The 25110-nt window shown below is 36.3% G+C and overlaps 1 protein-coding gene across 9 annotated transcripts in view; it reads left to right on the top strand.

Moving 5' to 3' along the window:
- LOC113236336 (neurobeachin) overlaps positions 1-25110 on the top strand; it is a 545925-nt gene that overhangs the window by 271163 nt on the left and 249652 nt on the right. For 4 of the 9 annotated variants that reach the window (XM_026472364.1, XM_026472361.1, XM_026472363.1 and 1 more), the window contains 20 exons: positions 1381-1603; positions 3278-3420; positions 5501-5691; positions 6111-6301; positions 6595-6911; positions 7034-8693; positions 8834-8979; positions 9320-9484; positions 9643-9822; positions 10758-10850; positions 12112-12219; positions 12480-12630; positions 14451-14630; positions 16080-16168; positions 17030-17194; positions 21526-21636; positions 22045-22150; positions 22347-22444; positions 23222-23429; positions 24464-24699. In XM_026472364.1, coding sequence (XP_026328149.1) covers positions 1381-1603; positions 3278-3420; positions 5501-5691; positions 6111-6301; positions 6595-6911; positions 7034-8693; positions 8834-8979; positions 9320-9484; positions 9643-9822; positions 10758-10850; positions 12112-12219; positions 12480-12630; positions 14451-14630; positions 16080-16168; positions 17030-17194; positions 21526-21636; positions 22045-22150; positions 22347-22444; positions 23222-23429; positions 24464-24699 — 4761 coding nt within the window. The remainder of the gene's footprint in view (positions 1-1380; positions 1604-3277; positions 3421-5500; positions 5692-6110; positions 6302-6594; positions 6912-7033; positions 8694-8833; positions 8980-9319; positions 9485-9642; positions 9823-10757; positions 10851-12111; positions 12220-12479; positions 12631-14450; positions 14631-16079; positions 16169-17029; positions 17195-21525; positions 21637-22044; positions 22151-22346; positions 22445-23221; positions 23430-24463; positions 24700-25110) is intronic. The other 5 variants (XM_026472362.1, XM_026472366.1, XM_026472365.1 and 2 more) reach the window with 5 other exon arrangements.

Here is a 25110-nt window from a genome sequence, read left to right as displayed (position 1 = left end):
AAACATATACACTAGAATATAGCTTTTACACATGTCCCTTTGGAATCCTGGTACATCAATCTGTCATTTCCATTCATGGTTTGTACACATACACTTTAACTGGAATATATGTACCTTTTGATATGATAAATAGATACAACAACACTGCTTAGTTGCACAAAGCTTTTAGTCACAAAGTACACTAATATTAATGAACATTGTCACTAAATTTAGGTATGTCTTAAACCAATGCTTGCAGTGAAAAAGACACTCTTAATACGTCTTAATGCAAGAGTGTCTTATAATTTAAGTGTTGATTTAAGACATACTTAGTTTAGTGCATATGGAAATAAGTTGAACATTTTGTAATTTACACACACGCACAGATTTTTCAAAATAAACAAAACCATAACGCGACCTCGGTCTAGTCCATTGTGCCACGGCCCTTCCAAAATATAATATTAATATAAATAAATAAAATATATTTATAATTATTATTATTATTATTTAAAATTAATATAAAGATAAAATTAAGGAAACGTATAAGAAGTTATCAAAATAAAAAGCTATTGTTGAAAATCCGACACACACTTGAACTGAATCTAACAAACAACACACTTTTAGCAGTTGTTTTAACATTTTCAGTTTACGGTCAGTGTTGATATTCTTTTGCCTTTTCAATCTGTTATCTTAGTACCACTACAACATAGACCTAGCTTAAATTTTGCTCGAGCACTTTGCCACCACTGATTAAGAGTCGATACTACCTCAACTCGAATTCAAATTTTGCCCGTACTAATACGTTTCTATGCTTTACACTGGCTATATTTCAGAAATTATTTTTTTATTCACGAAATTAAAGCTATTTGAAAAATGTATATCGTATGACTTATACGCGTTCTGTTTAGTTCTATTGATATTTGAAAAGTCATTGATATATTATGTAAAGTACCTATTGAAGAGTTCACTGTATATTTTTTTATTACAAAGTGGTTGATTTAACACTTTCACTGCTGTGCGTAATCAATCAAAGCCATTTGAGGTTGCATTGACTCTTAATAAACGTTGTTACGTTACGTTAACAGAATTCAAAATTACATTACAACAAAACTTCCCTGTCGTATTATTTTGAACTTTGCTGCGTTGTAACAAGTCGTGGGAAAATACCCGAGCACGTCTACCTCGCTCGAAACTACGCTGACCTTTAGACGGTTAAATAAATTCTTAAAAACCGTGCAAATATTGTCAATGTTTGCGTAAATTACTTTAGGCATTCGAATGTACTTTAGGCACATATATTCCTCAGACAGCCAAAAGCAAGCGAGCATACGTTTCAACCATCGAACAGTGTTAAGTCTATGCTAATCACAGTCTTTCTGTCAATCATTCCTGACATGGCAGCTCCTGGATCATATACTCTTCAACCCCGCATTGTGGATACACACCCCCGCGGCAGTGCAAGCGAGGCTTTACTGCTACCTGGCCACGGACTTCCTAGCTGACGCTCATATCTATGGAAGTGTGAGGCGGGTCAGCACTGTGTTGCAGACTGTACATACACTGAAGTATTACTATTGGGTCGTCAACCCGAGACAGAAGAGTGGAATCAGCCCAAAGGGAATGGGTAAGTGTTTTTTTTAAAGTTTAACATAAATTTTTGTTTTTAAATTTTAGAGCAACGTTGTGCCCTTTTAGCGTGTTTCTTATTTCTCAACAGCTGAATATACAAATTTACATTTTTCATTATCAAAATGTATTGTATCAAAATGATTAAAGCGTAAAACACACAGTGAGCGGGTGCAGATCGGGCGCTATCGGGTCGGGCGCGTTACCGCGGCGAGTCTAATTGCGTGTATTAATATGGACGACAACATACCGAGCGCTGGTGCGTGCGAACGTCCCGAGTCTGTCTGATTCACGCTTTATTCTCATGATAATTTTTTGACGGGTGACAATCGTAATCACAATCAGTTGTTAACGTCATGTCATGACAAAATGTTAAGAAATACCCGATTACAATAGCAGCGAAGTTGAATATAATGTAAAAGATTCATCACTGTCAGCACAATAATAGACGTGTACGAAAAGTTACGTTCCCTTGAAGATCTGAATTCACGTTCAAAAATCAACATTTAAACGGTGCCAATTTGATTAAAACTCGTTTTTCGCTACTTTATTGCCGAAATACTTAGTTAAGTCAATTTGAATTAACTATGAAGTCTACTGTTAAGCTTTAAAGTTCCTGAACTTAAAGTTGACATGGAATTGTGGGTGGGCATGCCTCTGCACTTCCTAGTACCACGTTCATGTGCCATAATTACCAATAATAGGCGGGTCGCAGTATGATTTTATTTTATTTATTTTTTATTTAAACACTTTATAGTACCACAAAGTAACTTACAAATTTTCAGACACAATTTAAATCCTTAGAAAAAATACCAATATGCCAAAGGAGTGATTAGAAAGTGTATTTTGTCAAACGTATTTACGTTTGACAAAATACACTGTAACCCAAATCCAGCCCTTGTTGGATTGATCGCTAATAGTAGGGTAATTGAGAAGTATCGGAAATTAAATGATTGCGTTTACATTAAAAAATCAAGTTGATGTGAATTATCAAATGTCAAAACAGAATCAAAATTCCTAGAAAAAAAAAAAGTTACAGAAGTCTACAATTAGAATAATGCCAGAGGCGGCCGCGGAGGAATAAAACGTCGTGTCACGTATTTTTTCGTAGGTGGATTTGGAAGACAAAAGTAGATATTTTTTTAATTTCATTTCAATCAACGGCGGCAGAGTTGAAAAATCCGAAAACGAACAGCAGAGTCGTCATAAGTATATTTTATTTTATTGAGAGATTGACGCCATAAACAATATCGTGCCAAATATCTCACTCTTACCACGTTAATTTGTCACCGCATTGCGACTGTCAAGTGCAAAGTTAGTGTTTATGTAATAGATAAATGACGGTCGCATTTAAAACCACCAGCCCGGAAGTAATGTTGATAGATTCGATTTCGACAGTCACCGCTTACAGTGTTGAATATTTTGTTTAGGGAAAATTTAAAGATTTTTGATCGACAGTCAATGACGAATGGACTTTTCGTGATAAGCTTACATCTACATTTATAGAACTGAAAAAGACAATTCAAAATTAGTATGATTTTTAGTACGTTTTTATTTCAGCGAGCATGTAGAGCGATCGCTGAAAACACTTTAATAAAAGTTGTTTGATTTGTTATGTCTAATATTTTAAACATTACAATTTTCTTCACTAAAGTGTGGACAACATTTTCAGAGGGTCCCCGTCCTGCGCACAAGGACATCCTTACCATCAGAGCGTACATCCTTCTCTTCTTGAAACAACTGATAATGATCGGCAACGGTGTGAAGGACGACGAACTGCAGTCCATACTTAACTATTTAACGACCATGCACGAGGTATGGCCGCCTGGTACTTATATCAAGACTGGTTCAATATGAATCAGTCGTGCATATTTATGATAGTGAAATACAGCAACAGTATTAATAACCCCAAAAAGAAAATGTCTGCCACGATTATTATTCACTTCAATTTTCCTGGGTTTGGATTTAAAGTTCAGTTTCACACCCACACTTAAAATTTGTAGTATCATGTACAACTATGTATTTACCGTTATAATATATAATTCAAAATTTTCCAGTTTCAATTTAAAACTACTTGCAACTTGTAAGAAGTTTCAAAAGATGCTGGCGGATATATTTTTACAGCAATAAACATAACTTACGGAAGTTCCAGAGTAAAAAGAGTGTACAGTCTTGGAAAGATCTTTGCATAATACAATTTTTCATCTACGGCAAGAAAGCGATCTTAATATTGTCATTTGATACTTACCTAGGGAATTGTTTAATGTAAATTAAGTAAGAGACCAGGGCGCCTACCATAGCCTTTCTAAAAACAATCTTATTTCAATGCAAGCTCAAAGTAAGCTTATTATAATATTACTCATATTCGTACCATGACGAAACTGTCAACCAAGTAATGTATTGTTGCAAAAGTGATTGAAAGAACGAATGATTACCCAATATTGTCCATTCGTTACTAAAAATAGGAAAGAGACAACGCAATGAGAACTGTATAATGCCATCTCTGTCTTTTTTGATGTTCCGAATCGTCCTATCGTAGTATAATGTTTAACTACTTAAAGTTATTTACATTCAGAGAATTTTGACTGTTAAAAAAAGAAAAGTACGTAATAATAAAATCTATTAAAATTACGTTGATTTCAATAATTATTCCGCATTTTCATGAAGAAAAATAAATAAAACAAGCTGAGTCTTGATAGTCACGTTGTGAATTCGGAAGTATAATCTAGTGTCAACTGTTAGTTTCGCCAAGGAGCATATGGATAAACATCGCGTATTTTTATTCAACGAGAAATTATTTACTACGCGCTGTTAAACAAAAAATAAACAAAATATTGAATAGATATATGTAAATAAATAACTTCAACTTAACTTTTAATCGTTACAAATCAATATTAAGACAAAAAAACTGGAAATAATGTTGTTTCCATTGCGTCCGTGTAACTATTTTAAGATTGCTAAATTTGACACAAGAGCAATAGTATTTTAATGTTAAAATAGCGTCATAGTACGAACTGAGTGAATGAATAGTCACAAAGCTGCCAATAAAACATCATAGTTTTAACATTATAATAAGGTTATTGTTTTAAGAGGTTGTGGTAGGCTCCCTGGGCCCGAAGTCTGCTAATTTTAAATCATCTTAGTTGTGTGTAAATAGAGTGTCAATGGCAGGATTTTGTACGTTTCGTATTCTGCTAAAAGTTAAAGACAGGTATCGAGCTACAGTCGATCAACAGTCATTGCCATTTTTATATTCTGCTCTTCAATGGCGAATCGATGGCACGTCCTTGGTGTAGTCTACTAATATTATAAATATTTAATTTGATGGCTAAATTGCAAAATAAAGATTTAAAAATTAATATAGGCGTAATAATTTCCATGGTAGTTTTTGCATGTGTTAAGTGATTGCATGAATACTGTTGGGTAATTTTCCGAGACTCCCAAATAAATTTGAAAAATATAATTTGGAATAATATAAAAAATAAAAAGACAGGTACAACAAGCGGCCTTATTGCTATATAGCAATCTCTTCCAGGTAACCTTCGGGTTACAGGAAAAACTGTGAAATAATAATTAATTGAGGGCGCAATAGAATTCGTATTTAAAACACATATTGCACATACACAAGTGAAAAAAAAGAAAAATACTAACAAAAATAGTCTAAGTTTTTTCAAAGTTTTTCCATGATCCAACCCTAAGCACGAATGAATGCTATCACTGCCATTCCACTGACACTCTTTTGAGACTCAACTGCCTTTGCAACTAGATTTCTCCTGAATAACGAATATTATTATAATCGCTATTGTTATAATCTTAGATCAGTTTCAATCATAGACATAGGAAAATGGAATTACAATGACCTGGGTTCCAAGTAAATTTTGTAAATCAATTCCAGGATGAAAACCTGCACGACGTTCTGCAAATGCTGATTTCCCTAATGTCAGAACATCCCAGCTCGATGGTGCCTGCGTTTGACGCCAAGGGCGGAGTCCGAACGATATTCAAGTTGCTCTCGTCCGAAAGTCAACTTATCAGATTGCAGGCTCTCAAGTTGCTTGGGTTTTTCCTAAGTAGAAGCACTCACAAGTAAGTATAACAAGACTTTGTTAAGACTTGACAATATATGAAGGTTTAAATATGCTTATACATTGCTTATTCAGCCTAGATTGGTGTGAACCACAAACGTGAAAGTGGTGAATGTGTACGTGGACGCAGAGGCAACGTCATTCACTTCTATTGGCACAATAATTAACTGTGTAGCTAAATGATCAACATTAATCTATTAGCAAACACTCACGCATATGTGAGTACTGATGTAGTTCACGTTAACTTAAAATAAGTAAACTACAACCAGTTCCCTCGTGGTTTGCGGGACGCGGGAAGGGAGATAAACTATCAATCAGCAATCACCCCTGTGGAAAAGCAGGCACGATAACTTATGCACGATTGCTAGTACAATAAATTGTATATTAATATATTTTAATACTAATCAATAAAATTTCCAGGCGTAAATACGACGTAATGTCTCCCCACAATCTGTACACGCTGCTGGCAACACGCCTAGGGGCGAGCGGCGAAGGGCTCACTCTGCCCGTCTACAATGCGCTTTACGAACTGCTCACCGAGCATGTTGGCCAGCAGATCCTGTACACCAGCCATCCAGAGCCACAACCTCATTTCCGTCTGGAGAATCCTAGTAAATATTTTCATACTGCTATAATAATAATAATGTGACAGATAACTAGACCAATTACCTGGTCTCGAAGTGAGGAATTCCCTGCACTAAGGTAACAGAAAAATTCATTTAGCAAATTCGTCCTACCTTCCTCATCCAGCGCTCACAGTGTTAAACGTTGGACTACCATTTGTTGTCTATAGAATAATCAGAATAATGTAGGTTCTATCAGCGCTTCGTTCGTGGTATCGTAATACATTTGTGGACTTTCTATAAAAATAAATAATAATAATTCTTATTTTCCCCTTCCACAGTGATACTGAAAGTGGTAGCTACTCTGATCCGTCAATCGAAACAAACGGAATCACTTCTCGAAGTCAAGAAACTGTTTCTCTCAGACATGACGTTATTATGCAGCAATAACCGCGAGAACCGCAGGACAGTGTTACAAATGTCAGTATGGCAAGAATGGCTTATAGCTATGGCATATATTCATCCGAAGAATGCTGAGGAACAAAAGATATCGGACATGGTATATTCGCTGTTTAGAATGCTGTTACATCATGCGATCAAGCATGAGTATGGAGGATGGAGGGTTTGGGTTGATACGTTGGCTATCGTGCATTCAAAGGTGAGTCTTCTGAATCTTCTCTAGCTTTTAAAGAAGAAGAAGAAGAAGAAAGAATTGGAAATTTAATAAAGGAAGAATGTGGATATGTGGAAGGTCATATACAAAATTATCTAATGTTTCAGGTGTCTTACGAAGAATTCAAACTCCAATTCGCTCAAATGTACGAGCACTACGAGCAAAGACGGGCTGACAACATCACGGACCCAGCGGAACGGCAGCAGCGCCCCATCTCCACCATCTCCGGCTGGGACCGACACACAGACAGACATACCGACGGACAAAAGTCTCGAATACTACAAGACACTGATGACAGTGTTGACTCTTCTCCTGTCTCGATCAGGAAGCAAAACGTACTTAATCACGCCGCCCAAACTGAAATAGGCAAAGGTTTGTCTCTACGTGAGGTTGAATCTTGCAGTTGTAGCAAACCTCAAGAAGAGCCACGGACTACAGTAGTGTACAGTGAAGTGTGTAAAGTGCATAGTCCTAAACATGTAAATACCGATGTGCCCTGCGTTGACGACGGTTGTGATAGTGTTAAAGTTACAGACAGTACCAGTGAGACGGAACATGCGATAGACGAAGCTGAAACTTCAGCGGAACCGAAGTTGCTCAACACTGATAATGAATTAGTCGAATCAATTATTATCGAAAGTAAACTCCTTGAAAGTTCAGAATCGGGAATAGGAACAATTGCAGAAGAAAAGAGTGAGAAACCCCTGACTAGACAAGGAAGTCTTGATTATATTCCAGTTAGAGATGTAGGAGATACCGTCTCAACTAAAGACGATAATACTGACAAAAGCGAAGGTCTGCCTTCGAGTTTATCTGTGAGCGAGACAACAAGTCCAGAGCGCAACGTTGATGGGCTGAACACGACTGAGAGAGAATCAGAACTATCCGATCCGTCCGAGCTATATCTAACTCCGAGCGAAACGACTAGCCCTAAGAAAATACAAGATAAGACTGACATTCTTGACGATGATTGCGATGACCCAAAACATATTGCTATTAATATTGTTAATGACGTTATCACAGTTGCACTGGAAACAGTAAAGTTAAAAGCAGACGATGACACTGATTCTGGTGCCATATCTGGCGGACATTCTGGCGTACATTCCGAAGGTAACACACCAAACGGTCGCGAAGATTTCGAGCATGAAATCGAGGAGATCATTAGTGAACAGCGAACTGCTGAAACTGTTGCTAATGAACTTATAAATGATATTGTTTCGACAGTTGTAGCTAAATGTGAAGAGAAAGACAGACCAAGTAATGAAACTGAATCTGTAGGAACAGAAGATAATATTGCTGAAGATAACAGTCCTCAAAGGGTTATACCGTCGGATCATCCTCATGAGGGCAACGTTTTGCCCCTTGATGGTGAATTTTTAGTAAATTCTAGAAAAGAAGAGCCCATCAAGGAGTCTACAGAAGAAGCTGAAGTCAAAGACGAGGTTTCTGAAGAAAATTTGAAAAATGAAAGTCAAAGAGTTGAGACAAATTTACCAGAGGAGCAGAAAACTCCAGAGATACCTCCGATTTCGACTATAAGCGAGAACATTTCAAACCTTGAAGCTAACAAGCAGGAACAAGAGGACGAGGAAGATAGAAATCGCGACTGTGAAAGAGACAAGAGACGTGTGAGCTTACCAGGCGATAGTCAAATGAAGCAGGATAGTAACAGGGAAGGTGTTGCGTCTCAAGGGACTAACACATCTACGTCGCCAAAGAGGCCCCGTAGCGCTTCGACGAGCACACAAGTCGATTCTAATCATTTCGGTAAGTAATATTGTCATAATTTTTTTAAGACGGTGAACACTTACACGCGAGAAAAAGAAGAAAATAAATAGAGAAATATTGATTATCGCTTAGTTATTGAGACGGAAATTCGAATTAGATTTCACATTTCATCTTCACAGAAACGAAAAGGCCATCAAAGTGCAATCGGCCAATGTTCTCTCCGGGGCCGACGCGACCTCCGTTCAGGATACCAGAGTTCCGTTGGTCTTACATCCACCAGAGATTGCTGTCTGATGTCCTGTTTTCATTGGAGACAGATATTCAAGTGAGTTCGATTGTCATTGCACAGTTGTAGGTTGACATTCCAATTACTTAACAAGTCACATGTGTACCGCATCACAACAGATTGCAAATAGTCGCAATTGCAAGTATTTAATGTGAAATGTAATAAAGTCATGATTTAACGTCGAAAGGGACAGTTTGAATGCTATGTAGAACCGACAAGGACTGCCACTTACAGACGTTTGAGATACTAAGGAAATATCACAATTGAATCACGCTGGTTTTCCTTGTTGGCTGATGATTAAAATTATCTATACCATTTAATGGTAAAGTTCGACAACTTTGTTTCTAATAATAATAGCTAAATCGTAATGGTCTCCTAGGTATGGCGAAGTCATTCAACGAAGTCAGTGATCGACTTCGTCAACAGCAGCGAGAACGCCATCTTCGTTGTAAACACCGTGCACCTGATCAGTCAGCTCGCTGACAATCTGATCATCGCGTGCGGGGGATTGTTGCCGCTGTTAGCCTCCGCTACTTCACCTAACGTGAGCGCAACTCCTATATTTCTGACAGAATTTAAAGGTCCTCGTTTAGCCACAGTAACATCTTAGTTGACTATTGAGTGTACTAGAACTGCTTTCGCTTACGTAAACTCATGTATATTTTGTTACGTGATAAAGTCTGCAAGCCGCGTGTGTTGCAGAACGAGCTGGACGTGATCGAGCCGACCCAGGGCATGCCGGTGGAGGTGGCCGTGACGTTCCTGCAGCGGCTGGTGAGCATGGCCGACGTGCTCATCTTCGCGTCGGCGCTCAACTTCGCCGAGCTGGAGGCCGAGAAGAACATGTCCAGCGGCGGCATTCTCAGGCAGTGCCTGAGATTGGTATGTGCCGATTTATCGCGGCTTCAGCAACGTAACGGTTGCGTGAATCAATGTTTCGCACATTTTTAAAATGGCAACTTTACATTATCCTTATTTTTGATACTCATTTCACTCTTTTCACATGACACGCAGCAAGGTCTGGTCATATTTTAGTCTGTGTTTGTAATAATGGTAAAAAGCAATAGTTTGTGTGTCCGAATTGTCATACACAGTTAAAGATAAAACAATTTTTTTTTTCATATCAGACTTGTCGATTTGCATTTTTAACCATCTATATATTAGTACGAGAACATTCAGTTTTGAAATGTGCGAAATATAATTTTCTTTAAATTTTTTAAGCTTCTTTTCTCTATTAAGTCTTCTATCTAATTTCAGTAATTTGACTTCGAGAAACGAAGGAATTTCTTGAAAATTCTCTAGAAACATGCAGATTATTTAGTAGAACTGTTTCAATCTATTAAAATAGCATAGACTCAGACATTTAAACATAGATTTGTTGCAAACGAGTCGCTGATACTCTATTGTAGATGTATTTTATGTAAAAACACTTGCATTTCTTTATAGTTTTAGTTTTTTATTAAGGAACAACGAACTCTTTGTCACCTTTATTCAAAAAAGTGAAACAATTATTCATTACGTGAACTATTTTGAATGTTAATTTCACTTGTAAATTGGAAATCTAGTAGAAAGAAATAGTTACTTAATTGAATATACTGAAGTTTGTTTAAATAAACTTAAATTATTCTCCTTTGAAGTTTGAAGTCACAGTTGGTGATCTTGGATGTTCAAAAATAAGTTGAAAGGCCCTATTAGAATTTTATGAATGCAGAATCCGTAAGAAAAATATCCAGTGTTGAAGAGTTCGTCGTTCCCTCTCCTAGCGTAGTACTAGCGTGGTAGCCTAGCTAGCGTTCTAGCGTTGTATGTGTACGTAGGTGTGCACGTGCGCCGTCCGCAACTGCCTCGAGTGCAAGGAGCGCCAGCGGTACGCGGCGCGTGCGCGCGCGCACGACGATAGCGACGCCAAGGTAACATGTCGACAGACGCACCTCTTCCGAAGCTCCGGAACTACATATATTCCCGTACCGGTTATACCCATTTGTTGCGGCCATGGAACAAACTACCAACAATAGAACCAATTGTCAACATGTCAACTGACTAAGAAATGTACAGCAGAATTTACTTCCAGCAACTCTATAATTATGTCTTAAAATAAAAATAAAACGCTGAAAGATACCTAACAAAAATTATCACTTGAAAATTTTTACATAAGTCATCAAAAATAAGTATTCAACGATTATTGGAATTTTAGTTAAATTTTCTTAATAGTCTTACTGAACGAATCGTACATATTGAAATATATATAAACCTAGCAATGCAAAAGCATATTGCAGCCCAAACCGGGCATTAAAACGCCCAAATTACGATACGGTGTTCTGCGACTAATGCTGACAAATTACTACCATAAATCACATAAGCAGAATCCTAACAAAACGTCCCATTTATCTCAAACGACTGTCTTGATTCGTTTTCTCTTTTCCTCCAAGATATCCATTCCTTAAAAGACTCCTTCAACGTTATGCGATCCTGGTACTTCGTGTCACGCTAATTGGATAGCTGTCAGTTTTTTGAGCGTATGTGATTTATGAACGCATTCCAGCCGACATTTATAATTTGTTAACGTACACAAGAAATATGTCCCGCTGATTTCTGTAGAGATTTCTCTAAAAATCTTACCTTTTATGGTTATGTGGTTCTGGTAGTCTTAGATGCAGGACACGGTTAATTTTTTGCACTTTTGATGTCAGGTTTTGCTTAGTTAATTTAAGAAAACAAATCTTATTGTGTTATGCAATCCTGGTACTTTTGATGTAATCGATCTACAAAGTTAACAGTAGTTTCTTTCACACTGCACTATTTTAAAAATGCACAACAAATAATAATACAAATCACCGAATAAAAAAGGGAATTTAGGAGCGAGCACTTTAGAATAAATAAGCACTACAAGATCTCCATACATAATTGTTTTCTTTTGCATGATTTTCTTATAAGAATCCTACAAGTTATTCAGAAAAATTGCATGTTTGAAAATATGCAAAATTTCTTCAATGTCTATTTTATTACTTCTACACTTTCATCTATCTATCTATGTAGGTACTTATATATATTTCACTTATTTGCAAAAATGCTCATTACTGACAAAAGAGCATTTGGAATTTATTTTAAAATAAATTTAGAACTAAAACGTGACATAAATAAAGCTTTAGCAACTTCTTTTGAATGCCACAGAGCGTGGTAGCCAGCCTGGCTGATGCTTCAAGCCCCGTCAAGGATCCGGAAAGATTGCTTCAGGACATGGACGTTAACAGATTGAGAGCTGTCATTTATAGAGATGTGGTAAGTGATTTCTATTATCTCTTGTAACCTGAGATCAACGAATAAGGCGGTAGCGCTTTTGTTGTGTCTACGTGCCCTAGCTATGGACTAAAGTTTATCTGTAGAGAGATATGCGCAGCACTGGGGGAGAATTTTTACTAAGAAATTTAGTGCATCTTCTTATGGATACTTTGCTTCAATATTGAAAGGATAATTTTCATTTTCAGTTTGTGTAAAAAAGACAACGTACGTAACGAAATAACAACGTATTTCCTTCACAGGAGGAAACAAAACAAGCCCAGTTCCTGTCACTCGCAATAGTGTACTTCATCTCCGTTTTAATGGTATCTAAGTACCGGGACATTTTGGAGCCACCTGCGCACGCGCCACCTGACTGCGCGCGTCGCTCGCATCACCAGCACGATCATCACGGTACGTATAAATTTACATTTTATTCAATTAATAGGCGTCGGCCTGACGGTTTTTGGTCGATTAGTTTACGGGTGATTTGTGCAAACTAAATTTTGTTTACTTATGACTGAGTAAAAAGTTTTATTTTGTACTAATTAATATGATGAGTCCATTGCGCATAAGGGTGCACTACAAGGGTCGTGCTGTACCCTATTTATTGCAATTTTACAAATGCAGTTGTCATTTTTCATTACGTATTATTCTCCTGTAATAAACGTGTACGGGCGAGGCTCTTAACTCTTTTGCATTCATTCAGTTCACAAGTAAAAGAAACGCCTAATATAAATTGACTGGAAAAGTATGCACAGTTATTTTGCATACCCAGTCTGTGTTTCTAGTAAGATCTACGATGTGATGTGCATAAGTGGTTTTAAAACCGGGATACTTGTTATATTGGGTGACACCCTAAAATGCTTTATGAAACTTCAAATTCTTGATCTAGACACACTTTGAGGTTAGTCTAAATTTTATCATGAAACTTCAATTGGCTATTTTATATTTTATTGCACTCCCCTTGCTATTTATTTTATCCATATTTAATATTAAGTATAATTATGTCTTGAAAAGAGAAAAACATCGTAATAAAACCGTTTGTATATAGATTTTCTGCAATTAACATAAAAATACACCAACATCTAGCGAGCACAAGTTTAGGTAAAGTATTTATCGTTTTATGTATTGAGTAGCTTATTACATAAAAACTGTTTACACCATTATGAACATTTAATAATAGATATTTTTATTTATATATAATATATCGCTATTTATTTTGCTTCTTCTATAAATGCTTTCTTGCACATGAATTAAATATGTCTTCTTCATTATTTATTGGTAACCTATGTATTATAATGATTGTCTAAATTTATTATTCATTTTCATCATCATTGTTACTATCGCGGTCAAATTCCGTCTTTTTCTCCTTACATTGAACAGAAATAAATACCTTTTAAAAATCTTCCAATTCTTTCTAAACACTTGAAATGGCTTAAATAAAATCTCGTGAATTATGAATTGTTTCTTTTGGAAATTAGCGGCGTGTGTTAAAAAAATGTTTCATTACAATGTTGACTTATTTGTGTTTTTGCAATTCTGAAGAATTCGAACAGTATACGTTTTTATTTAAATCATAATAGTGTTTGTGGAACCTTTGAAGGTATCTATTATTTTGGCCATTTAATAACGAGTGTAATTCATTATTGATCTATTTTTATTTAATATTTTTACACTTTGACCGCGTCAGTAACAAAAAGAACATACTAAATAGACTTGTATATCTGAAGTGTGTCGTTTCTCCTTTTTTCACGCCGCTTGATATCGCGTCACCGTTTGGGACACTGGTAAAACCTACATTTTACTACACTCCGGTACTACATCGACACAATCACTATCTTAATTCTTTGACAAATCACTCTGTTGCAAATTCTTAATGTGCGGTTTTGTTCTTTGAAATCCACACGGCGTCGCTTACTTCCGTTTACTCAATGCAACATGGCTTTGAATTTTCTAACTTCTCTTGATATCCTATTACTTAATTTCACTCTACTTAATCTTCGCTAACTTTGCAACGAATTTTTTCTTCTTTAATGTGTTATTATTGTCTATTTCAATTTGTAATGGACCATAATGCCTCTGTGATCTTCTTTAATCTGTATTTATTACATTTGTAAATTTTCATGTTTCATTTTATAATCTCTCTACTTTTTCTGGCCTCTGATGTCATTACTTATTTCTCTATGGCGATGTGCATTATCGTGGCTCGTATTTCGTCTATGGGAAGTTAGGATCTCGACCGCTGTTCCCCCAGTGGTCTCACCATGTGTATCCTCAGTTCTTACCCGGTGGGCATCCCCATGCGCATCGTCACCATGCTCACCCCCACCCCCACCCCCACTGCAAGCTCGACTGTGCGCAACACAACAACAATAACGCACGCCTGCCTAACTACCACCGCGCGCACGCAGGTAACGCGCGTAAACTTACTACATGGCGTTCGCATCATTTATGGTTGCCTGTAGGCGAATTGTATATGTATTTAACACCGAAGTTATACATGGAAAACTTAACTGAGAAGGTACTATCAAAAGTTCTTTATCAAGTTTATTCGTTATAGTAGGTTTTAATAAATCAACTGGCAACTTGACCAACTTTAACGAAAGTACTCTATTTATTTCATTTGCCATAAGTAAAGCCTGTACTTATTTGAGTGGAATTACTCTACCTCATTTCGATTTATACATACAAAATTCTAAATCAATATTGTTAAAATGAACCTAACCAAATTAGCTGAAGTTAGATTGAAGTTAACGTTAAAATTTGTACAGCAGAGTAACAACATGGTTGTTAAATTTGTGCTAAATCGCTTGCATGCTTTTAGAGTTACTCTCCTGTACAAATACATGCTAAACGTAGGTACATGATGCGAACGCCCTATATACTAGATGTGGTCAATGTTCGCGCTCTTTGTTTTGTCTAACTGCATAGAAAATGTGTACACACACTCTCCATGCTGCATGCATTTTCTACTTAACAAGGTATGGACGATGAAGTGGACGCGACAAAGATTGTTACAAGTTGTTCTTTTGTTTGGGGATTGTCAAACTAATTTATTCTTTCGTTTTCTGATTGGATGTGTGTACGCAATCGCAGGCAATCGCAAATTTGTATTAGCCTGTCGTTAAATTATTGATTTATAAACGCACTCCCAATATTTGTGTTTTGTAAGTCAAATAGAACAAGTATTTGAAAAGAGATGAAGAGCTTTCGAATCCAGTTAGACAAGACAGTGTTTCCGCACAGCTAAGGCACCGCTTTATTTCAGTTAAATTTTCATATGATTTGCGTCATCTTAAACATAGAATGAATATCATTTAATTTCGAAGAGCATGTCTATAAAATAAACAAAAATGTGTACATCGGTCAGAAATCGATATAAAAAATATCTTAACCAGAATTGAAAAAGATACTACGATATTTTTTCAAGCTTTCTGATCGAATCTAATCCATACACAACGATTCTGTACAATAATTTTTTTTGTTATTTTTGTGTCGGTTACGCATTACGTACGCCAAGGCCAAACCCTACAGTCGAGAATACGTTCCACATAAGCGATTACCGACACGAACTAAAATTAATGCGTGACGTCTAGACTACGCTTCCAAGGTCTTGATTTTGGCCAACATAGTACGGAACAACCCTTAGAGAATATTTTACTTTAGTCTTAACTACATTAGTAAACTATAAATTAGTACTGTACAGAATTCCAAATTAAATAGATTTATAATCACATTATAGTGTAGAAATGTTTCTCGAACCTCAATAAATGCTTTATTAAGCAAGCTTAATCAATGTTGTAATCACACTAAAGTGACAACAACATATTTTAGCTTTACATTAATTTTATGTTCTCCAGATCACAATGGCGACGACGTCGAATACGCGATGATTGTAGTTGATGAAAATAATTCTACGATGAACGAACTAGACTCGCCATCCATGAAGGTAAGTTCAAAACAAAGTTAATACAAATATTAAATTTCGTATTCTAATAGACGCATGTGATTTGGTACTGAATTTTTGATACTTTTGTAATGTTTTTAATTATATATTTTGTGGATTTTATGACGCTTTAGATAGGAGATGACATTTGGCAATCGTAATCGTTAATGTTGTCCATCGAAAAATACGTGAAATGATTTTGTAGTGACTGAATTAAAATCACTGGTATATAAGCATTTTTCTTTCTCCAATTGACGATCATTGTAGCTGAAAACTTTATAGATATTCCCTAAAAGAAATATTTTGTTTTAACTCCAAAGAAATAAAATATATCATATTGAAATTATCGAAGTTTTTAGCATGTATTTACAGTATGCTGATATTTGGTACAGTGTTCAAATCATTTAAAGTAGCTTAGTGCCACGACCATTATAAATAGAATAGTGAAACCGATTGTAGCTTTTTAGCATGGTATTTGGCAACAAAATTGTATAACGTTTTTATGTTGATCCCATTAATTTATGTTGAGCGAAGTTGATTTGCCGTTTTAACAAATTGTTTTAGGGTAGATCGCAGACTACGAACAAATAATTGTTGACTGATTTTCTGTCGATGATAAAGACCAGGCGTACAGTGATATGACTACGAAATTGTATGTAAACTTAGGTTACTTCAATGCCCGGCTTCCGTTCCGTTCATTACGACAAGGAATAGATGCCGTGTGACAGAAATTGGTAAACAATTATCATACCTGCATAAAGCCTGATGTCTGCCATCTGCTAACGGGTCTATGTATAGCCAGTGTCGTGATGATGACGCTTTGTTACATTCGTTTTTGTTTTGCTCATCGCTAAAATCCAAAAGGAGCAGGCGAGCGAAGATATCGCCAAGATAGAAACCACTACAGACGAAGTGAAGCCTGGAGAAAAACCAAAGACATCAGAGACATGCAAACCTGAGCCTTCCCCTGCATCGGAAAAGGAAGAACCATTATTCAAGTCGAGTCTTCGAATAAAACCGAAAACAAAGGTAAGTTTCGGATCTTACGGTGGATTTAGGTTGGAGTTCTGTCTCTATTAGACTCTCCCTTTGGTGGTCTTAGGTCCTTTTGATCTGTGGATTCTACTCTCTTTTTCGCTCTAGTCGGATCTCCTATTTTTATCGCTAGACCGCCTGCCTTAGTTATGGTTTTTGACATACGAGAGAGAAACGCACGTGAGTGTGCATTTGTGTGCACTTTCTCATGCCTCATAGACCAAAAGGTGGGAAAACTCGTGGCAGTTAAGCTATAAAAGTATATTTTCATTTATCGTAAAAACGCATTGTGTTTTTCGTAACCCAGATCGGTGACAAGTCGACGTTTAGTACTTATTTAATTTAAAACGGGTTTCGACATATGTTAAGTTCATATTTGTTATTTCAACTTTCCTATTATTCTCTTTGATTTATTTTATCCCCGGAGATCCCGCTAAAGTGAATATAAACTTTAAAAACGTGAATCTTTCCTTCTTGGTGTTAAAGTATAAATTCCTGACTAAATGAATGTTATTGTCCTTTCATAAGCCTCCAACCGCAAGGTCCAAAGTTTCTGAGATAACGGTGTCGGTGGTCAATTTGGTTTGTACTTATTATGGTTCAACACGAGTTTTAGTGTGTACTACTGGTTGGATATGAGAGCCTGGTACGGTTAGTAATAGTTATTTTTTTAATAAGGTCTTGTCATGTCTAAAGGTTGTCAGTTTGCTCTAAAATCACAAAATACGTTTACTAAATCATTCTGCTATGAAATTGTATTGCTGTTGTAAGTTTTGTAAATGACGATTGGACAAATTGCAGAATAACCATTTTGGACTAAGTGCTTTTAATAAATATAAATAATAACGTCTGCGGGATTAAAATAAATACAAATAATTTTATTTATTTCTCAACAAGAATTACACTCTCATGAGAAAACATATATACAACGTAATATGTTAATGGACAGAAGAAAAAATATCTAAACTATGAATTATTACTAAACATACTATTCTTAGTTCTCAAGAACCAGCCAGTACGTGCGCAAACACAAGCTTGTCACTACACTCAAAGTGTAATATACAAATACAGATGTTAAAACACTAGCAAGTTTACGCTACACTCACTGATTATAAAAATATGTAAGTATACGTAACATCATGCCGTATATTTGTAGAGCACTTAGCGCACGGTTCTAATAGGATATATTTTATAATTAAATACAATTCATAATTATAACAGACAAGTGGAGTAATTTCACAGAAAAAAATTGAATATATTGGTAGTAAAACATCGTGACATTCAATAAAATTATTAAAGCGACATCTCTAGTCAGCGATGGTAGCTGTAAAGGAGTGAAGAAATTAATTTCTCATAGACGGCGCTACGGCTAAAAAGTTGTTTAAAACCAAAAACAAGATCTGCAACAAACACATAGACAAATTCCTAAGGCCTGCTGGTTCGTTCCGTGACTTAATTGGCAGAGCATTTAGCACGGATTGCCCGAGGGAGCTGGTTCGAATCCACCCGGATCGAATGAATTTTTCTTAGTGTTTCGATTTTTGATAAAATAATTACAACAAATGCAATTAGTTGAAAGTAATTTTGGCATTACAAAGCGTTAAACAAAAGTCTAATAGCAATCTTTATGCATTTTAATTTGGAATACAACACTTATTGTTTATTTGTGATTTGTCTCTTACGTCGGTCGTAATATACAACTAAGTCAGGTATTGAAAACGTATCAAGTAAGACATCACTTAGAGCACGATATGTATCACAACCTCTATATTAGGGACTCACAACGCTTATTAACGCTGAATCGACTTGAACCGGTCAGAATAAGCCTTATAATAAGCTTAGCTTGAAATAAGAGCGAAAGAAGTTATTCGCTTTTCACTTTCTTTTAACTACGCATGGTATTAAGAGTCTATATAACTTCAAATGGCTTTGGTTGGTTCCGCATAACAGTGAAAGTGATGAATAAAAATCACTTTGGTTAAAATATATAGTACAATTGAGGATATACCCTAATTACTATACGGTGTGAAAAAAAAACACACCAATGATTTTTTATTTTCGTTCTGACATAAAGCCGGTGTCCCTGCCGAATCCTAAAGCAAAACGAACCGTATTAGTATGGAACAATTTTAATTCGACATGGGGTAGTATCAACTCTTAAGCGACACGCCTGAGTATAACAGTTGCAGTACCACTCAAGGCTTTAAATCACAAACATCTGAGGGATACTGCCACTGCGCCTGACACGCAGAGACATAGTTGACAAGTCCCATGTGCTTGTAATTTGACCAACAACTTTACTACTCGAAACCGGAAGTCGGTAATGTGCTATCGGCCGCCAATATGAAACGCACAATATTACATGGAGATATAGCTTTTTCTAGCCGGCTTTATGCGATTGCCTGTGAATAAATGTGGTTACTCCCTACATATTCTGTAATCGTCATCAAACAAAGGCCCAGACAAAGGCCCAGAACTTAAATTTTGTACGTATATCAAAAGTCATTTGTATTCATAAAATAAGGAAAAACTGACAAAAATATTTAACTACTAACCTAACAACATCAAAAGTTTGAGGTATTACATCTATTTGCCAAGTTTTTTTGAAATCGGTTCACGGAAGTGGGTAAAGTGCAATAAACCGGATTGATCTCCCTAATTTGCCACCCTTAAAGGTTACTACTGAAGTACGCTTTTTCCAACAAAAACGATTATCCGAAATCGATTCGCAAATTTTAATGTTGTTGTTGTCGCGTAAGATACAGCAAAAAAAACAGTCGAATTGGGAACCTCCTCCTTTTTTTGGAGTCGGTTAAAAATCAAGATTATTTTTAACACATGTTTGAGTACTGAGTGAATAAAATTGTATTTATCAAAATTGTAACAATATTGTATAGACAATGAGAATTTAAATGAATACTCACGGACACAAAATTATATGAGAGTTTGCTTGTGATGTTGAAGAACATGGAGCACTTCTACACACTAATATAATAATAATGCATTTTGTGTGCTTGGCTTGATTTTCACCCCACCTTGTGTGTTTGCATGACACCTTATTTCACTTTCACCTATTAGATATTTCACTCTTTATATTATTATTTTAGAATAACGATTTTAATTTTGAAGAAATGGTTTTCTGTTTGAGTTTACGAAAAAAGGTTACGTAACAGGTAAGATTTAATTATAAACAACGGTATAACGAATAAGTTTATTAATATTAAGTTTAAATTCAATATTAAAGTTCTTAGTAAAAGGTTTTGAATTTTTCACTGTGGAGCCTAGCTCATCACTGCTGTTTTGATATATATATAAAGTGTAAGTATAGATTAATAATTTCTAGTGGCGGCGACGCATCATTCCTTTATGAGTCTGATACATTATAAAATCGCCTATTTTCCAAGATAGGCTTGCTAACAGATTGACTCCATGTTTGCAGTTAATGCGTGAAGGCATGCAGTCGATCTCGGCTGCATGAACTCTGTTTCAACTGCATGCAGTTAATGCGTGGAATCGTTATGAGCTTCATACAGTCGTGGTCTCGACTGCATGAAGTTGATTGCGACTACACGCATTACCTGCGAACAAGCAGTCAATCTATGACCAGCCTTATGGAGTATTAAAAATAATTGGTTCTGTGTAGCAGAAGTTCTCGTATATATCTGTCTTGTCTGTACATCATAAAACAGGAACCACCCGTAAGTAGGCAATAAATAAACCTTCCTTTACTTTCACCAATCAGTTCTTATTATTGAACTTTAATTTAATTTTACTATAATAATTTGTTGGCTAACAGCCGTGGTAGCCTAACGGTTTGACCTACCGCCTCTCAAAGAGAGGGTTGAGAGTTCGAATCCGTGTTTGCACCACTGAGTTTTCGGAATTTATTTGCGAAATTTAATTTCAAATTTGCCATGAGCGGGTTCAGTGCAAGAAAACATCGCGAGGAAACCTACACACAGCTGCAAAATAATTTAATTATATGTGTGAAGTTTGCAATCCGTATTGGGCCCACGTGGGAACTACAGTTCAACTTTTTTCATTGTCTTACTATTATTATTATTATATACAAGAAACTGGTCACTTCAGGCGATTTTGTTTGCATTAATGCAAAGTATTACAGTTTATGCATTGCCGCCATATTGAAATTAGTTCCCGTACATTTAAAAATTTTATTTCAAAATGTTTTATAGACCTTATTCAAAACGTTCAAATTCCTTCGTAACAATGACAATAGTGAATAGTGTTGTTCTTTTTTCACTGATGTAAAACGAATATGTCAACATTTTTTGTTTTTAAAATATACATTACACATTAATTGACAGAGTGTGGACTCGATAGAAGACGCCGGCTCGTTCCACCTGAATTCGACGGAGACGACAAACAATGACCCTGAAACTTCCAGCGAAATCGCTCTCGATGATAATAAACATCCTGTAAGTGTTTTTTTTTACACAATTACTTCGTGCTATAAGATTAAGGACCTTATAAAACTGAAATAAGTACTATATTTATTTCTCTAATAATTCAACCTGTTGTTGATATACCTGGAAAAGTTAAATTCATACTTGAGTACCTTAAAGTGCACTACGGGATTGAAGACTCAGCGTACAGTTGAAATCGTCGCAAACCAAAAAATACAGGAGGCGCAGGACCGGGTATACTTCGGTGTATTATAGAGAAGGCCTATACTATGAGTTTACATTGTCACAGTCACAGAGCTAACAAGAACAAGTCAGGTCTGCAATACATATGGGAAAGAATCTTTCGGCTGACAATAATAAGTAATCTTTGATTCGTTGCATTTTCGAAGTTGTGAGTTTGATAATTTGTGAACCTTACAGGTGAGCAACGACGAGTCGTGGACGGACGTGAATTTGAACGAGGAGGGAGAGAGAGGCCCTGCCACTATCACGGGCCGGAGGGACCACGAGGGAAACATCCATGAAGGTATGTCCACGCTGTGTCATTCCGAACTTCTTTTTAGTTGAAGTCGCCACGGCTGGACGCGTTTGTACAATTGTTCAGCGGAAAATATGTGTATAACTTTCTACGAGGAAATTTGATTAGAATTTCGACTTAGTGCATATTAATGTGTGCAGTAAAAAAAATATCGCGAAACTAAATTAAAAAAATGCATTTTCAGATATCGACAAACAGATCCACATGCGAGGGTCAGAGTCGCATCACCACATCCAACAGAGACAGAGGAGTCTGCAGGCTGCGCAGAGGCACTTACACCCGGTGAGTTATTTACATTTACTGATTTTCCTGTGTCCCACCAGTTATGTGCTCCCGACATGTTGAGACGATTCTGGTTCGATGTCCTTGGGAAACTAACTTAGTTTTTAAGTTAATTGAATGTCACGATGTTTAACAAGGGTTACAACCCTCTCACTGGCGCCCGAACAGGGACCCTAACAGCTAACTAGCCGTGAACAGGTTCACGGCAATGAAACGGGAAACTTCCGACTCACAAAATTTATTAAAGAACGAAAGTTAAAAGAAAGGGCTGAAACAATATAAAGCTAAATGTAAAAAAACAGGTACAACTGTAAAAAACACTCCCTACACTTTAATAAAGGCTCTTACCCCTAAGTGGGCCGAGTAACTGAATTACAGATATATGTACATGAAGGCTGTATACTGTTATAAATTGTTACACATGATTTAGCTTATTTCATGATTATAAACGTAGTAAAGAACCAAAATTAGCGATTATACGCGATGGAATTTGGAATAGCTCCGACTGTTGTGGCGGTCGAGCTGGGAGTGACCATGGTACGAAAACAACATGAGAAAGTGAAGGAAGGTGGAACAATTCAAATTTAAAATTTAAATACATGTAAAATAAAAAAAATGATACGATACAAGCGGACAGAGGCGATACAAAAAGGCGAGATGACGGTGTAAGGAGGTCACACCGTCACATAGCTATTTAAATACGCCATTATTTAACCCTTGAACTGTTTATACAGATTGTTTTTATGTCATACTAAAACATTGATTGTTGAATTACAGGATAACGAAACCCTCGCCGGCCTCAGCGCCATGAACGCATCGATGTCGGCCGACGGCGTATCTCGAGAGGCCTCCCTCACCCACAAGCTGGAGACGGCCCTTGGCCCCGTCTGTCCTTTGCTTCGGGAGATTATGCTCGACTTCGCTCCCTTCCTTTCCAAGACGCTGGTCGGGAGTCACGGACAGGAATTGTTAATGGAGGGTAAAGGTATATTTTGTTCTTGGCATGGTAGTTTATTTAAGAGCTTTGTCGTAGACATAAATGTTTAATTTCAATCAGGGTTCGTAGAGATCATTGTCATTGATAATTATCTTGTTCAATAAACTTTGGTAACAATCTTGATAATTATAAAATTAATTGGGACTACAAAAGCACTGCTAGCAATATCGTGGCCTACGTTTCGCATCAGAGACATATCTGTCAAATGTCAATCTCAAAAAAATATCACAAACACAAGACTTATCTTATGTTTATGCCATTTTTTCACATTTAGTTTCTCATTTTTACTTAGAATGTAAAATGTACTTTTTTGATAATATCAAACTCTGGTTTTAATTAAATGTCCCAGCGCCAACGTCGGAATGTTTATTGTGTGATATTTAAAAAATGTTATAGGCTGTGATGCTCAATGAAAGAGATTCAACGTCAACTTCAAACACTTGTCACCTCTTATTTGTTGTGATACAAACTGGACATGCATTTTCATTTCTAATCAGCTTGCAAATTAAATAGCTATTGGCATTGAGAAATTTTTCCTAACGGCCATTGCCAGAAGTAAACTGCATAAGGTTACTTAAACTTCAACTAAAATATTGATTAATGTTCTCTTTAGTTTACTTACTTACCTACCTTTTTTTGCCGCTGTGAGTATTCCTGTGTTTTCGGTTTTGAAGGGTCAGGCAGCTGGTGAAATTACAAGCAAATGGGACTGTCAACTTATGTCTCTAGGTGATGGGCGCAGCGGCAGTGCCCCTCAGATCTTTGCGATTTAAAACTTTAAGTGGCACTAAAACTATTATGGATAGGCGTATTGCTTGTCACCACGCACACGACTTGTTCGTCCCCTCACTAAGTATTATAAAAAAATCGTATACTTACAGACTACCATTACACCGTAGTCTAACAGCATTTAATATTTTCATTGTAATATTTTCGTTGCCAATGTACCTTACTTACTTTCCATAGTATACCGGAGCCCAAAACAATTGATCTAAACTTAACAAAACAAAATTGAATTCCAGGTCTTCAAACCTTCAAATCGAGTACATCCGTAGTAGAACTAGTAATGCTGCTGTGCTCCCAAGAGTGGCAGAATTCGCTACAAAAGCACGCCGGGTTGGCGTTCATAGAGCTCATCAACGAAGGGCGGCTGCTCTCTCATGCCATGAGGGATCACATCGTTCGCGTTGCTAATGAAGCGGAGTTCATTCTGAACAGGATGCGAGCTGATGACGTCTTGAAACATGCCGACTTTGAGGTAAGTTCGCTTTTCTAAATTTTATATTTATTAATTTTTGTTACAATGAATAGATAAATATATTATTGAATGAGTATACAATAAATGTATTACAATTTGTAGTGTACAAACAGATTAACACAAATATGTGATTTATTTATTATTACATTCAGCGAAACAAAAAGTCTGAATATGAAATAGTAACATTAATATTTAAATAAATAAGACCTAAAAAGTGGCAACTAAATTAATATCTTTTAACATCGACTTGGTACAGCTTAACCCGAAATTAAATAAAACACGTTTTTTGGCATTTTATGACAATGCAGAAACGGCTGGATATTTAAAAACTGTAACAGTTTGACATAGTTCAAATAAAATTGTAATAATAATAAGAATTTTCTACTTAAGTTAACGACATTTGCCAGAACG

The sequence above is a fragment of the Hyposmocoma kahamanoa genome, unplaced genomic scaffold, assembly GCF_003589595.1.
Source record: "Hyposmocoma kahamanoa isolate Upper Pololo Valley unplaced genomic scaffold, ASM358959v1 91, whole genome shotgun sequence".
Classification (NCBI taxonomy): Eukaryota; Metazoa; Arthropoda; class Insecta; order Lepidoptera; family Cosmopterigidae; genus Hyposmocoma; species Hyposmocoma kahamanoa.
This window is presented reverse-complemented; position numbering and strand designations above follow the sequence as displayed.